Below are 16430 nucleotides of genomic sequence, written 5' to 3' on the forward strand. Positions count from 1 at the left end.
CTTCACAATGGCAATGAAGTGCAGTGATTAGTTGACACCCCTGTTGGGACACCAGTACATGTATAAAGAATTGACATACTCTTGCTCTTGGTTTTCGCAGGCACAGAATGAAGGGCTGGTGGTAGGCTGGAATGGTATGGAAGCATGTGTGCATCGCAGCCACTTGCCGGGACCTTGGGATACCCCAGAGGACATTGTAGTTGGGCAGACACTGGTGGGCACATTGCTGTATGTGCAGCCACTTGTTCAACGACCCTACCTGAGTCTTCAGAAACCCCTGAGCCGAAACATGTTTGGAGCAATTCGCCCTGGTGCCCTCTTGGAGAGTGCAGCAAAAGTGGTGGCCATTGAAGCTGGTGCCGTGCACCTGCGCCTTGAGCCCGGTGGTGTCCGTGCCCTCTGCCCACGACCTCTGGTAGCTGATCAAGATGTTGAAGATGCTCGTGACTTTGTTACTGCTGGTGAATGCCTCACGTGAGTGGCTTCTTTTGATTCTTCTCCTGAGGATTGCAGAACCCTTTCTTCAGCTATCCATTCTGAATGTTGTTTTGGAGCAGTGTGAACCCAGTGCTCACCAAGGGGCACATTAGCTTCATAGTAGTTTGACGTTACAGTTGAATTATGTTGATTGCACCTTAGCAGGACTATAAAATTTGTTAAAATAACCCAAGAGTTCTAACAAATGGAAATGTTTAGGCATCTTATCTATCTGTGTCACAGCGTGTGTGGTAGTCCCATTAAAAGCGTACTACAATCGAATCCCAACACAATGAAGTCCACATAACCAAAATTTTCACCTCAACGAAGATTTTTTAATTCCCCGTCAATGTTCTATAGAACACAATGCATCGAAATTCCCCCTAAAACGAACTACTTCGCGGACACATTTTCACTTCAACAAAATTTTACAGAGCAGACGTGAGCAAAAGTATTTAAACTTTAGCTCATCGAAACTCCTAAAACTGCTTTTTCATGCCTTGACAAACCATTCACATTGATAGCATAAAAAAAACACACACACACACGAACTGGAGCTGCTCGGGCCATGACACAATGTAAACAAAACCGAAAGCCGTCTTGCCGTCTTGGTGATGCCAATGCAACGCACTCTTATGGAGGAGCATCCGAGCTCTGAGGAAATGTTTTGGGTCATATTGTTTAGGAAGATGGTGTGCGTACAAATAACATGCACGCAATAATTTTATTTATATAGTATTTCTAATTATTCATAGTCTACAAAGTTTCGTGAAAATGGCTCCGGTGTGCAACAGCAATTACTATACGAAGTAGTGGTTGCGAGGTCAAATCCCAGTAGGGTGCGACGAGGCATTCGGGCGATGCACGCTTGATGACTGATTGCACGCCATTTGATCGTTGTCTCTTGAAGCTGTTGGATCGTCAGCTGAAGCATGTTACAGCTGTCAAAGAAACCAGAGTGTCTACCGACTGGGAAAACCGGGAATTCTCAGGGAATTTGTGCTTCTATCCGGGAAAATTACCTGTAACTTTAGTGAAAAGGGAACGAAAGTCATGTTAATGCTGGCTCTAGTAACAGAGGAATCGCAAAGAATCGTCATTGACGCCGTGTCATCGGCACAATGTATTGCCAGAGTAGTTAACAACCGATTTGCCAGACGCCCGATTTTTCGGACATGCCCGATAATTCGCACGACATTGCGACACCACCACGTACTCCATATAGTCAATGTATATTGCCTTGACTGCAGGTCTGAAATGGCATTAAGCAAAGCCCACCACCGCCGCCATTTCTATTATCTCGCCGCCTCGAACCGGCACTCTTGTACGCAGATCCGCTGGCAGCCGTAGCCACTACCGTGGCAACGTTAAGCCTAGCTGCTCCTACGTTCCCTATTAAGCTTCTTGCCGTGCGGTGCCGTGTTTTTCATTGAAAGAATTTGCCGTTGTCAGCAATGGCACCCGACTCTGCCTTTGTAATCCTCGTGATTGGCTTCGAAGCTCGCAGAGCACAGCACGTTGCGTAATGCCAGTCACCGAAAGTTGGTTTCGCCTCAGTACAGTAGTGCTAGGCGGTGAAGCATAACAAGCATGGGAAGGGGCAATTGTCATGGGACACAGTATGTATTCCTTAATTATACACGTGTGCACCCCCGTCTCATGTCAAAGTGCGAGCACCGATATGCCTAATAAGTGTACTGACAGGCTTTAAGAGTTTTTTCGGACGTGCTTGGGGCAATTTTAGGCAGTTAAAGACATGCATTCATTTTTTTTTTTTTTCGGACAGCCAGATTTTTCGGATGTTTTTGTGGCCCCTATCGAGTCCGAAAAATGGGACGTTGACTGTACAACTGAACAAGAGGATGCTTCAAATGATCCATGGGGTGAAAGGGTGGCAGAAGGAGGATGAGAACCGAAAGGACCGACGCACTAAGGAATTAATGGGAAAGGAAGCGTGCCGCCGCCTCTTTGAAGGAGCTTGAGCTTTACCGTTTTAACCGTAGGTTACTGTGTCTAGCAGAAATGTGCCATCATCGCCAGTAAAAATTCACTCCATGCTGCCAGCAGTAAATGATGTGGCACCATCTGACAGCTAGGGATCAAAACACTTTCATATTCTATGGCCTCCAAGACTACAATGCAAACGCAGTCTCGCTTACTAAGTTTGAGACAAGATGAAGCAAAGGCTGATTTTACTAATTATTTCTTGTCACGGAGGAGAGCAAGTAGCAAGAGTGAATTTGTATCTAGGTGGCTGCACTGGTTGTCGTGCAGTCATGTGGCAATGGGTAGGCCACCACACCGATCTCTGGGCAACAAGCAAAATTTCTGCAAGCAGTAGAAAATGCCTTGTCCGTGTGATGTCTTGAGATGCTGTCAGTTGTGTCTTCATTTCGTTTCTAGGCGTCCTTTTGCATTTTACGCAAGAAAAGGAAAGCTGTAGTGTTGGCTCTAGGTGCCATTTTATTCACTGACGACAAGGGTGGTAATGGCGTATGCAATGTCATAACTCCTTGCTCGTGGGTGGGCGATTTGAATTGCTCTAGAGGAATGCGGAATCTTCAGACGCAATTTTCTCTTAAACTAAGTTTTTTCTTGGCATGAAACATGTGCTGCATGGTTTCAGTCCACGTTTACATAATACACGTACTTGCTTTTAGTGGCCTTTTAAGCACAGAGTACATACTATGTAATGTCTCTTTAAAAATTAGCTTGGTAAACCTGCTTTTTCTATTTGACATGTGAAACTGCAGAATTTAATTAACTTTAACTTCTTCACCTGTGAGTAAATATGGACTGTAGAAGGCATTAGAAAAATGTACGTTTCATTGACAGGTTTTTATCTTTTCTTTTGCAGCTGCCGTGTCATGGCTCTCAGCTACATGGATAGAGTTGTGGTTGTGTCCTTGAAGAAGTGAGTTGGTTGCTGCATTTACTATTTTTTGTGCTACCAGCGTAGAAGCTGCTCCTTAACATCACATTTCACCTTTCTGCTTCTCCTGTTGTTTTGCAGGTCCATGCTGTCAGAAAAGTATGTGACTGCCGATGCTTTGGTTCCAGGAGCGAAGTTTGAAGTAAGAGAAGTTATTAAATGGCATCAATGCTATCGCAGAGTTTTTGCTGACAAGGAAAACAAGGATAATTTGTTAACGAGCTTCATAAATTACAATTTATGATGGAGGTTTTGAGAATATTTGGTAATTTGAGAAGGGGCCAATCAAGGTGATGCAGTGAGGAGTAGCAAAACATGGTGGGACATGACAGGGCTAGTAGAATGACAGTGCAGCTCAGCAGAGTTGCATTTTTTTCTGTGTTTGCTTTGGGTAAGGCTTCTATTTTTTTGGGAAAAGAAAAATGAGGCTTCTGATGGTCATTAGCACTTTCAAGATATTTCTTGGTGCCAGTGTTGTGTGGAAAAGAAATTACTGTGACAAAATATAGAAAATTGGAATGGCTTTAGTACTGCTACAGTCAAACCTTGATACAACAAAATTGTACTTGCAGCGAAGAACTTTGTTAAACTGTGAATTTCGTTATGTCGAGGTTTTAAAGTTTCAGCAGTAAAAATAATTTCAAGGATTCCCAGAACATTTCTGGTGGACAGCACCTTGTCAGCAAACACTTATAAACAAGTTGTACTATGGTGGCTACTACTGTGCTGACCTAAGAGAAGCACATGCAGTAAAACCTAATTCATACGTCAAAGAAAAAAAAAATGTGAGGAGAAACATACTAACTGGGAAAACGTACAATCTCAAGTCACTAATAAATTCAGTAGACTCAACTGTAGTTGACATCTGTGTAATGCGAAGTGTTGCGTGAATTGTAGCGCAAAACGCTAATGCATGCCTAGCTGGTGGGGGCCAAGTGGCTCGAGACACGCATTGCCATTCTTGTGGCTTGAGTGAGCTTACGTTGTCACTCCTCGAATTCAGCCTGGGTCAGCAGCTTCTTTGGGCAGGGCATTCTTGTGAGAAGTTTTGACGCGCCTACTCGGCGAGAATCATTGTGGCGCGAGACACTGACGTGCATTGAGCTTCTGGGGCTTGAGCAGCCCGAGATGCGCTTTGTCATTTTCTTATTGCATTGTGTTTTAAGATGCTTACCCCAATAGGGTTGGCGGTGGCTGTATCTGTGAACGGGATGTGCAACGACTCGCAAAGAAATTTGCTTGTAAACTGCTGTGGGGGCATAGTGGCTGTGGCGTTGCACTACTAAGCCCAAGGGCACAGAATATTATCCCGGTCAAGGCAGCTGCATTTTGATGGAGGTGAAATTCAAAAATGCTCGTGTGCCATGCATTGGGTGCACGTTAAAGAATTCCAGGTGGTCAAAAATTTATTTGGAGCCCCTAACTACAGCGTGCGTGCCTCATAATCAAATCATGGTTTTGGCAAGTAAAACCTGAGAATTGAACAAAATAATAAAAATTTGCTTGTATCGAAAGAGGAAACTGTGCACGCCAGCATTTTCACATCACATAGGCGTGTGAGTACTGCAGCTAAGCTGCTGTGCTGGGTGCCTACTGCTCCCAATCGCACTTGCCTCGTTCCTTTTCTTGTTCATATAGGCTCTAGCAACCTGAAAACGAATCATACAGTCACATTTTAGTGACGTACTGAATGTTAGCGTCGACAGGTTGTGTTATCCTGGAACGTTTTAATCGGTAAAAAGAAGCACTACCATAGTGGGTAATTTTTTGTGTTCTCAATCGCGAATCTTGGTAGTGGAAAATCATACAAAATGGGATTGTATTAACAAGGTTCTACTGTATTCACTTTCAGCTTCACCTTGTTTACTACTGCATGCTTACTGCTCATGCCTGCACTAGCGTGCTTTCAAATCAATGTTGTACCTGAGAGAGGTTGTGTGTACTATTAGCTAGCACATACAAAAAACTACAGCTGAAGAAGTTACAGTACAAAACTTTGTTTGTTTTGTGGGTATGTTTGCTTTGTGATACATTTATTCAGCTATCTTCCATTTCTGTGTTGCTGTCACCTCCCTTCAGAAGAGTAGGCAGGCGTTGGGCCCCTTCCGGTGGCAGTTGCCAGACTGCTCGTTGCTTTTCCTTTCCCTGTATATGTGTTCAAAACAAATAACCATAATAATAATAAATTTATTCTGCGGGACACATTTTCTTATTCTTATGGGAAACCAGGTGACAACATTAGCATTGCTACAACACATTATAAAGAAATTTCAGTGTTTTACCAAGTAAGGAGGATGCTCAGGAAACAAAGAGAGGTGGTGGAGGAAAGGAGCTATGTAAGCTCATCCTTACATTTCTCTGCACATTTAGAAACACTTCTCTGTCAGAGCCAGTCTTCCTCTGCGAGATGAGGCAGAAGACGTGCTTTGAAGGACTTCCTCCTGCCTGTGTACTGGCCTTTTTTGAAGGGCCCCTCACCAGGCCCCATGGCAAATTTTGGTTATACGCTGGAAGTTGTTACGTGTCCTCTAGGGAGTCTTATGCTGCAAAAGTTTTCAAATCAGCTCGTTAACAGTCGAGATAGAAATTTTTCAGTGCCTCGAACCCATGATTTCAGTAGGCGGGCTCCACTGCCAAGCAAGACGCTCTCTCCACTTGTTCCGTCTAGCCTTCGCAAGCGAATTGCTTTCCTACGTTCTCCCATACTAGACCTTGCAGATCGCGTGACGCATACATCACAGGCTCCGCCTTCATTTTTTTTCTCCTCGTTTTTTTTTTTTTTTTTTTTTTTTTTACGGTGCTACGCATTTCCGTTGACCACGTCGCGTGCAAGCTCTTATCTCGTTTGCGCGGCGCACGATTTTGCGCACTGCGCACAAGGAAACATGACTAGTGGTATAATTCACTGCTACACGAATACTGAGGCAGAACAAGCAGATTGCAGAGCATGATCACGCGCTGGAGCACGGTAGAAAAGGGCATAGTTTCAGTACCTACGCACGTGACCGCACGACCGTGTGAACAAGCAGATGAAGTGGACATCTCTCTTGCTTCAGTGCGAAGTAAAACAAAAAACACGCAGGCATTCCGTTTCTGTCTTTTATTATTTCTCTAAACTTTAATTTGTCAATTCAAGCAACAGATCGTAGAGATAACAGATGTTGTCTTCAATAATTCTCAAAGTCATGTGTCACCACGAGCGACGTCACACTGCGGACTCGAGTACGTAGACGCAGGGACTCGAGTATGTGATCCTCGGGCTTGGAGCGCAGTGGCTGCGAGAAGGAAAAATGGCGTTCGGTTTGAAATTTCAGATCTTTCCGTGGCGCGTAGCAATGTAATACTTCGCGGACACAATCGTTATCGCTCAATGTATGCTCTGTGCTTGTCAGCTTAAAATGGCCAGACCTGGTGAGGGGCCCTTTAATGATGTCCAAGGTTTACTGCAACGCGCGACGCAACACCTGCAAATCTCGGATGCTGCAAGCCACGTCGATGGGTTTCTCTCGCTGCAATCTGCACCGAACTCGTTGGCACTTCTAACCGCGCTATTATGGCCCGGCCGTCTTATGCTTTGTTTATAAGTGCTGGCAAGACATTATCTACGAGGAATGTTCTTGGAATTTGTAAAATTATTTTTACTGTTGAAACTTTATAACTGACTTAACGAAATTCAAAATTTAACGAAGTTTTTCACTGCAAGTACAACTTCATTGTATCGGGGTTTGAGAACCCCTATTAGTAACCCTTTAAGGGTCAAATGTTTTCATAAATCTGTCCCCCTAAGGTCACATTTTTAATAGTTCAGAGTTAATTTCTTCAGAGTGAAATATTTCAAGAAAAAAACGGGCAAATGATTTTTTAGGCGACAATAAAGGGACAATTTGTGGTTGAGTACAGTTTGATACATTGTTTGTTGTTGAATACTTAGATTAACTTGCATAGTAAATTTTTTACAAATGTAATAAAGTTCACACAACTTATGTTTATGTTTAAGATACGACTAGAACCTGTATATTGAAACATTGCATTTCTTTTTCTACTCGATAAATGTTTTGTGCCGAGGGTGCCATCCCAGCAAACATAGCAGTGCAACGGCCTTCAAGCCATGGTCAAACCAATGACAAAAGGCCACAAGAATGTAAAATGAAGTGTATCGTTAAAGAATATAGCCCCAGGGATGCGCACAGCCCTAGCTAAAGTGAAATGTGCCATGTGAGCGCCCTCAAGCTATTGCAGTGGTGTACACCCGTCAGAAAAATGGAGCGGTAATCAGTTGTCAGATCGCTTGACGAAATTATATCAGTTATCGCACGTCTTGGAATGAAGAACGCACGCACGGCAGTATCGCTGGTTCGAAAATGCCCACTGTAAACAAAGTAATCACATGCCTACGGGAAAGCCATACAGGCAAACATCTCATGGTAATGGTTTGAGTGATAAGGAACAAGGTGGAAACGCATTTTTTCCAATTTTTTTTCCAGCATAAGGCAGATTATAAAGTGCGCAAGCATGGAATTCAGTATGGGGCAGTAAACTGGCTGAAGTGGGAATACTGTACTCCCAAAATACCGCAGTGGCAGTTACCATAGAGCAACCGAGAAATCAATTTTGGTGGATGGCATGTTTTTTTAAACGTTCTGTTGCCATCGTAAATGTATGGCTGTGACCATTTGTGGTTTGTTTCTGCTGCCTTATATGTACAGTGGTGACCCTCAAAGAGTTAATTCCAATATTGCATTAGTTACTTTCCAGGCTTGTTTTTCAGCTTGCCCGGCTTTGAAGTGGAAGAGCATTTAGTGACTCTGATCTGTTGATGTCTTCTGCAGTGTACAGTGCGGCAAATGCAGCGTTCTGGTATACTGGTCAGTTTGAGCCCGTGGATTGCAGGCTTTATTCAAGCACTGCATGCGAGTGGTCCCGAAGAAGAACAGCCCGCTCTTGGCTCTAAAGTGCGGTGTCGTCTGCTCAACGTTGACCGTAGCTTTGACCCACCCAGGCTGCTTCTGACCTGCCGGCGTGCGCTGGTCACTTCAAAGCGCCCAATTATAACCACCTATGATGATGCCACTCCTGGGAAACTTACAGAGGGAATTGTTGTCCGTACCACACCACAAGGGCTCTTGGTGGCTTTCTATAACAATATTAAAGTGAGTGCACCTTTATACATGTTCAAAAATTTATTAACAGTAATGTTTAGAAGCTTATTGTGCTGCCACGTTGATTTCAATGTACGATACATGCAGCTAACACAGCTCCCAAAGAACAAAAGCAATGTGTTGTGAAATGTTTGCTAAGCTGTAGCCCTATTAATAGGAATCAAACTAATGGGAAGCATTGATCAAGCTGGTAATCGGTAACTCTGTGAACTTCTGCAGCTGATAAGTGATGATGATAAAGTGTTGTGTGCTTTACATGGCTGCATATCGAGTTGTGTAGCAGATGTATACTGCATGCTTCTGTCACGACTGTCTGAGATCACTAGAAATGTAAGATTTGAGACAATAATTTTTTACTGTCCAAGCGACATAGCAGTGGCAGGCATCACAATTGGTGCAGTAACCCGCTGATTACTAACAAAATCAATTAAGTGCACAATTAAAGACTCTGTGGGGCATGTTGTAATTCCAGAGTTTAAGTTGGCCAGTACTTCAATCATAACCCTTTGCTAGGAGCTATGCATTAAACCAGTTTCAGGAAATACCGTAAGTCTGCAATAAAATGCATTGCTGCTCCACATCCACACTGGAAAAATACAGTAAAGTGGTAAAAGGAACAGGAGTGCCTTTCACAGCACATTATGAATCGATTAATCAAACTCCTGCTAGGTACAATGCTTCTAGCAAGAGGTTAGGAGTGAAGTTGAGTGTACTTATAACAATCTCAGTTATAATGAATGCTTGGAATTTGTAGCATGACAGTCATGATTTTCATGCCGTCTGTTGCAGCATGTCTTGGATAGATGAACATGTAGTGGCTCCGAACTCCTTTAGAGTGACCACGGAAGTACAGTAGAACTTAGTTCATACGTTCTGGAAAAAATTGCAAAAAAAGTACTAACCGTGAAAATGTACAATCCGAAATAACTGAAAAAATTTGTCAGACTCAACTATTGCTGTCATCTATGTATTGTTAAGTGTGGCGAGGATCGTTGCGGCACGAGACGCCGACGCGCGTCGTGCTGGTGGGGCTCCGGCGGCCCAAGGCGCATTCTGTTTTCCTATTGTGTGGTGTTTTAAGAGGGCAACGGAAAGCCGAAATGAAATCTAGCTGGTGGGCGACACCGGATGCCGCCGAAGCGGAATGTGATACCCACATTGCGCCGCCTGCAGCAGGGAATGGCAGCGCGTTTGGATTATCACCGCCTGCTAAAAGCGTGCAGTGTGCTACCAATGGCACCATGCACCACGCGCTGTAAGACAGATAGGTGAAGATGCTTATTGCAATAGGTTTGGCGGCGATGGCTGTGAATGCGGTTTGCGACGACACGGGCGAAGATTTGCTGGTACTGGAATAAGAAACTGCGCGCTGTCGTTTTCATGTTGGGTCATTTCTTGTGTTCTCAATTGCGACCGTTGGCGCCGGGAAAACGTACGTAACGGGAACGTATCAACGATGTTCTACTGTATATGAAATCATTAACGGTGCTCTTAGGTTGGTCACTATATTTTGTAGGGTGCAGATGTCTAGGACTTTCATTTACCGCAAGAAACGAATAGTCGAAAATAACATGGCAGTACCCCTGTAAAACGCAGTGTAAAACATAGGTGAAGATGCTCATTGCAGTAGGTTTGGCAACGATAGCTGTGAAAGGGGCGGATATTTGCTGGTACCGGAATAAGAAACTGTGCGCGCCGTCGTTTTCACGTGAGACAGGCATCTATATGCTGTTCTCGATCGTGCACACCTCGCGCCTTTTCTTGTTCGCATGGGGTCTAGTGGCCAGAAAACGTGTATGATTGCAGTCTGCAGCAGGGAATGGCGGCGCGTTTCGGTTATCACCTATTAAAAGCGTGCGCTATGCTTCCGACGGCACCACGTGTTGTGAAACGGATAGGCGAAGATACTTATCACAATATGATTGGCGGTGATAGCTGTGAATGCCGCATACGATGAGCCTGGAGATTTGCTGGTACTGAAATGAGAAACTGGGTGCGTGCCGTAGTTTTCACGTGAGACGGGCGGGCAAGTGTTGTAGTGAAGCTGCCGTGGCGGGCAGCAATATACTGTTATCGATCGCCCGAGCCTCGCGCATTTTCTTGTTTACATGCGATCTAGCGGATGTATCATACGATCGCAGTTTGGCGACGTACTGAATGTTCTTACCGAAAAATCGTGTTTTCTGGGAACGTATGAACCATTAAAAAATGAGCATAACTCTATCAGGTCATTTTATGTGTTCCTTAATTGTGAACGTTCGCGCCAAGAAAACATATGTAATGGGAATGTATCAGTGAGGTTCTACTGTACCTGTCAGTCTCCCAAGAAGGCACCACTCTCCTTGCATGCCCTCTGTTTAGTGTGTTCCTCAGCAGTGTATGCCTGGGTGTGAACACAAAATCACTTCTCCACTGCGCGAAATGGCCATTTACATCCCGTTACGGGCGTTGTTGTTCACAGCAAGTTAAATGATAAAGGTGGCTTGGGTGGAGGTTACTGCACAATGCATAAAAAAAATGTTTTGGCGAGGATGGATTCTTACGTGGAGCTTGAGAGTGTAACTGTGGAGCTCAGAAGCAATGAAGATTCACCTGTGTATTTATAACAGCTCATTGTTGAAGCAGTCTAGTGCTGTTGTCATCAGTTAGGATGATATTGCTGATATGTGGACGATGAAGCCAACATCCTGTAGTCATACATGGATGAGGGCATCGTCTGTGCGGTGCAAGGCTCTGTCAGCGGTGAATTGGATGCAGAAAGTCAGTTACATGCTGGCTGTTCTTTATTAAATCCACTATAGTCTGGCTTGCAAAGGTCAAACAGAGTAAATGTACTATATCAGTACTTATACATCAGCATTGAAATCGTGATGTTCTGAGTTGCTTACTCCGTTGCATGTGAGGTGAACTCAGCCATGAATACACTGCACTCATGTATTTTTGTATGCCTATTAAATGTGGCTAGGGTGTTGCAGCTTCTGATAGTGGCGCTATTGACAAAGCTAAAGCCTTTTTGAAGAACTGGAAAAGTAGTTGATTACCTGATTGCAGATGAACCACACTGTAATGAGTTAACCTGATGACAGTGCTCTAGATGCTATAGTTTCTTGGTTTCCTTCTGCTCTTACTTTTGTCTTGTATAATTTTTGAAGTCGTTTCTGTTACACTTGCCATTGATGCATTTTGCTAAGCTCTTCTTACAAAGAAAGATTTAGTATTCCTTCATATTTATTTAGTCACCTTTTGTTGTATTCGTTTGAAGTTGTGTTAAATGAGTACTTAATTCTACAGGGCTGGGTGCCTTCTCGAGAAATACCCCGTCCTGGCCACAGCATAAATGCAAATTACACTGAAGGCAAGGTTGTTACTTGTCGTGTAGTTGACTGCCAACCTTCAGAAGAACGTTTGACATTGTCACTAAAGGTAAGTTTGTACTGCTTGGCTGATTTTTCATGTTCATTTAACTAACATTTGGGTTTGTTTTCTTTTTTTTATTTTAGTAATGTATCTGGTAGTAGTGGGAACTCAATTCATCAGGGATGTTTTATTATTTGCAAATTTCTGGTGGCTATATGCAGTATGTATTTCTGTTGTATTAACTCATTGCTAATGCTCACCTTGGAAAGGAAAATTATCTTGTTTACTGCTGTATTTCAAGCTGTGGACAATGGAGCATGTGCATATGAACTTGGAGCTTTCATCGTTCAATGTTTCATCACTTCATTCATCAATGTTTGGGAAAGAATGTAATGTTACTTTTGACATTTGGTAAAAGCATTATGTTTGGAAAATGAATTTTTGAGGTGGTAAAAACCGAAGTTATTACTGCTGCATGCGTATAGTACAAAGTGTTCCTTGAGCGTTTAAGGTAAATGCTTGTTCATGGCTATCTTTTGAAGCTAGAATGAGCTTTTGTGTTTTGCATATATTGTGTGAATGGTAAGTGAAATGTTACATTTCTTGTGACATGTGAATGCTTTTGTGAATTTGTATACTGATATTATTAAATTAATTCTTCAGCTGGCACCAAAAGGGGAACAAGAAGAAGAAAACATGCCTGCCGAGGTAAATGCTTAATGTCAAAAGCACTTGTTGTGGACATAACTCGAGCATGGTTTCATTTTTTTTTCAGGCAATAACAAACTCCTTGAAGCCTGGTGCCATGGAGGTGGGAACTGTAAGTAGCTCGTCAGGATCATTCTGTGTCTGTCTCACGCCCATCATCATGGTTCAGTGGCTATTTTGTCCTGCCACTGAGCGGGATGTGGCAGGTTTTATTCTTTGTTGTAATAGTGACCTACGTGCCTATGTTACTCTAACTCAAAATACGTATGCGTACTACTTGAATTTTGTTGTACACTGAAGAACCAGTTTAACATAATTACTGATCTGTAGCCCTCTACTACAGTGTTTCTTGTAGCTGAGGTGTGATTGTGGGGCATGTAACCCTATCATCAATGTTATGCTGGGCTCAGGAACATGGTCAGAACTGGTATAATGACCTTGCCAACAGAAATGCACACTCACCTTCCACATCAGAGATCCCATCTGATCCTCTTCCTTCAGACCCCCCTTCTATACTTTCAGCCCCCAAATCAGATCCCATCAGGACACATATGCTTAATCTGTTCATCTGCTTGTTCCTCTCCCTGTTATCTTTCTCGTGTGGAGGAAGTGTCTCTATAGAGACTACAGGCTGGGGTGGCCCTTATACATTCTGCCACCTGGCTCGGGGTTCAACACCTGAAGATCCTGTGAGCTGTTTTAAGTTTGTTGCTCTATCATTTACAGCAAGCATTCACCACCTGTTGTGGATCTGCCCATGAACAAGGGATACTCAAGAGAGAATTCTAAAAGCTGCCAACCTATAAACTCATCAGAGTTGTATATGTTGGCTCATTGAAAAGTTCTCAAAACCATTACTTCAATTTCTACATGAGTGTGGCCTCCACAATTTTGAAATACACATATGAGTCCCTGAATACTGCTACTTTATTATTCTTGCATGTAGGCTGTGCGTAAGTAGCATTTCTAAGTCTAGTGCCTACTATACAGAGTTTATTCATATTTCGCGGGGGTTTGCCTTGCACCATGGCATAAAATGAATGTGTTCATTTTAGCATGTTTCATGCATTCCTGACTTTTTATTGTTATGGTGAGGTGCTCTAATGTGGCATGCTCGCACCTGAGTAATAATGAGTATGTAGCGCAGATGTGAGTACAACTTCCAACACAACACACACTCATCCATCAGTTTAGGTTTGTTATGATAGCAGGGTCAATAGTATATGCAGACAAGGGAGGATCATGAGTGTCTGAATGCATTATCCCGGGCATTATTGGCCTAGATTTTATGTAAGCTTACTTGATTCTGTGAGTTGCCTCCTTAAATAGGTCGACTTATGTTAGCCTTGTTGCCTATCAAGTGATTGTTTTGGCTCATTGTTCAAGCTACAGCCTGCAGATTGGCAGAGTGCCATCTATATACAGTTAAGGGGGGACATGGCAATTAGGCTTACTATTTCTTTCTTTTAGACCGAATTCAATGAAAATACACAGTCTTGTTCAATTTTTCAAGCTTTATTTGTGAATTATTTTTGTTATAGGTCAAAATAATTATATAGCTAATTAAAGGTACACTATTACCTTAATATGACAAAGTTGGTAAAATTGGCACTTTAATTTGTTAGAGAGAAATTTCATTGTATTGAAATTTGACCTATTATGCTAAACAGTTGCCGACAAATTTTTCTTACGTGAAAGTGGCTGTAAAGTTTTCTGAATTATCCGGCATCTGGGAAAAAAAATTTCGTTGAGAATTAAAATTAATTTTGTTGAGCTTGAGAGGGGATCATCAAAGATATGGTTTCATGCAGGGGGTGGGACTCCTGTGCCAATTGCACCATTTTGATACAGATGAAAATTCCTGCGCCAAACACAGAAAAGTGACTGAAATTGCGCCATGTTGCTCCAGAACGGCTTCGGCATATGTGCTCCAGCACTGGCCGCCAACGGCGAACAGATTCATTCTCCGAGAAAAAGTGCAGTCGTTCACATTCCGCACCCGGCGCGATGGCACCTCCCACGCAGTTTCTCATAATTTTCTACTTATAACACGACTTTTTGGTGCTTCCGGCAAGTTCCTGGCGCGTGCGCGGCCACTCCTGGCTGTCATCGCTGCTGTTGGAGGAGCGGGGCAGCTGTATTTAGTGTATTCTAATATGGTTGAGCGGGCCAAGCGGCGCGGTGCTGTCTAGCTGAGAGAGAAATAAACTTTATTGTGAGACCAGGCTTCTTGTGCCCAAAGGTGGGTGGCCTCCTCAGTCCAGGTAGCCATGGCTCGCTGAAGCACAAAACAATGAAAAGTAGACTGAGGGCACTGCAAACGAACTAGATATTAGGGAGGCACGTGCTGCAGCGGGTTCAGTGGGCAGGTGTGTCTATCCCCACACTCTTAAAGGGACCCTGGAACGATTTTGACGATTTTCTAGAAACATACTGAGTCATAAGAGTAGGTCCTTCTGATCATTAATTCACGCATCCAAGTGCTCTGCATAAAGCGTGTAAATTATTATAAGGTTTTAAAAATGTACATCGCTGTCGATCGCAGCGCACTGCTTGGCAGAATTTTCAGCCGCCCCTACCCATATGACATAAATCACCCAATTGACGTCAGGTGGGCGAGCTTTCAGATTGGCTGCCCAGGGCACGTCATCTATAGTTTTTCCACCTTTATGGTCAACAAACGATGTTCGTAATAGTTGGAATGTTAGTTAATTTGTTTCTATAAAGAGAAAGTAACAGAAATATAGTGCACAAGAACAATTTCTCACTACACTTAAGCACTTCCGGCACACAGCAAGCGTCGTCTGCTTGCATTACAATGCGCTCCATTTTGATGAGAGCTCCGCCGTCAGAGTCGGTCTCAGTCTTTTGGCGAGCACTATGATGTGACTTTGTTGCATTGTGGATTGCATACGTAGCGACTGGCAATATGTCAAGCTGCGACATCGTGTCCCTCTGCAAGGCATCAGACGAGCGGACTGGCTGCAGCGCATCGGACTTCCGCTATCCGATCGGCGCCAGGATTTGTGCGTTTGTGACCATCACTTTACACCGGAAGATTACTAATGCAATAGCATTTCACGAGGCCGGTATTAGAGTAAACGCAAGCACAAGGGCACAGGGCCTGGCCGTGTCCCCTTGCGTGTCGTTTCACGGGATGAGCAGAAGGGCAAATGTGAATGGTCTGCACGGTGCAGCCACCTGGTGGCACAGAGCTAAACCACACACAGTAGCAGTAACAAAATGTATTCTTTGCTGCTGGTGTAAATTTTTCACAGGAGTGTAATCGTTGACACGTTTTTGTAAATGTTTAAGATGTTTCACACTTGGTTAGAGCAATATTAGCTCTTTGTTTGGCTGGTTAAGCTCTGCGCCAACGGGTGGCTGGACCATGGAGACCGATCAGGCAGCTCACGTACGTCTACGCTAAAGTTCCTTCATCAGCTTGAGTTTATGCCTCCGCCGTTCTGTCGAAACGCCCGGTTAGCCTGTGGTTACAGGAATACCAGACACGTTCGGCGCTGCTGCAGAATGCTTGCAACGCACGCTGCTTCGATAGCTCTCGCTTGCGGTCGACTGCGCAGCTGGCGGAGAGTTTGGAGAGGCTTTGCGCGCTTGCTCCTAGAGAACCGGAAGTCGACGACACGATGTGCCATCATGACGCAGAGCCAGTGAAGGCGGAGCTTAGCCCCGATCACTCGGCGAAGAAGTTGAGCAGAAAATGCATGACTATGGAGGAAGGTAACTTGTAATGGTCCGTAGCTCTCTTAAAGGGACACTAAAGGTTAATATTAAGT

The 16430-nt window shown here is 43.8% G+C and overlaps 1 protein-coding gene across 1 annotated transcript in view; it reads left to right on the forward strand.

Moving 5' to 3' along the window:
• The window catches only part of Rrp5 (Ribosomal RNA Processing 5), a 118800-nt gene that overhangs the window by 20012 nt on the left and 82358 nt on the right, over positions 1–16430 (forward strand). The window contains exons 7-13 of the mRNA XM_050194252.2: positions 101–474; positions 3335–3391; positions 3491–3551; positions 8239–8559; positions 11860–11991; positions 12589–12633; positions 12701–12745. Of these exons, the coding sequence (XP_050050209.2) occupies positions 101–474; positions 3335–3391; positions 3491–3551; positions 8239–8559; positions 11860–11991; positions 12589–12633; positions 12701–12745 (1035 nt within the window). The remainder of the gene's footprint in view (positions 1–100; positions 475–3334; positions 3392–3490; positions 3552–8238; positions 8560–11859; positions 11992–12588; positions 12634–12700; positions 12746–16430) is intronic.

This window comes from Dermacentor andersoni, chromosome 1 (genome assembly GCF_023375885.2).
Source record: "Dermacentor andersoni chromosome 1, qqDerAnde1_hic_scaffold, whole genome shotgun sequence".
Taxonomy (NCBI): domain Eukaryota; kingdom Metazoa; phylum Arthropoda; class Arachnida; order Ixodida; family Ixodidae; genus Dermacentor; species Dermacentor andersoni.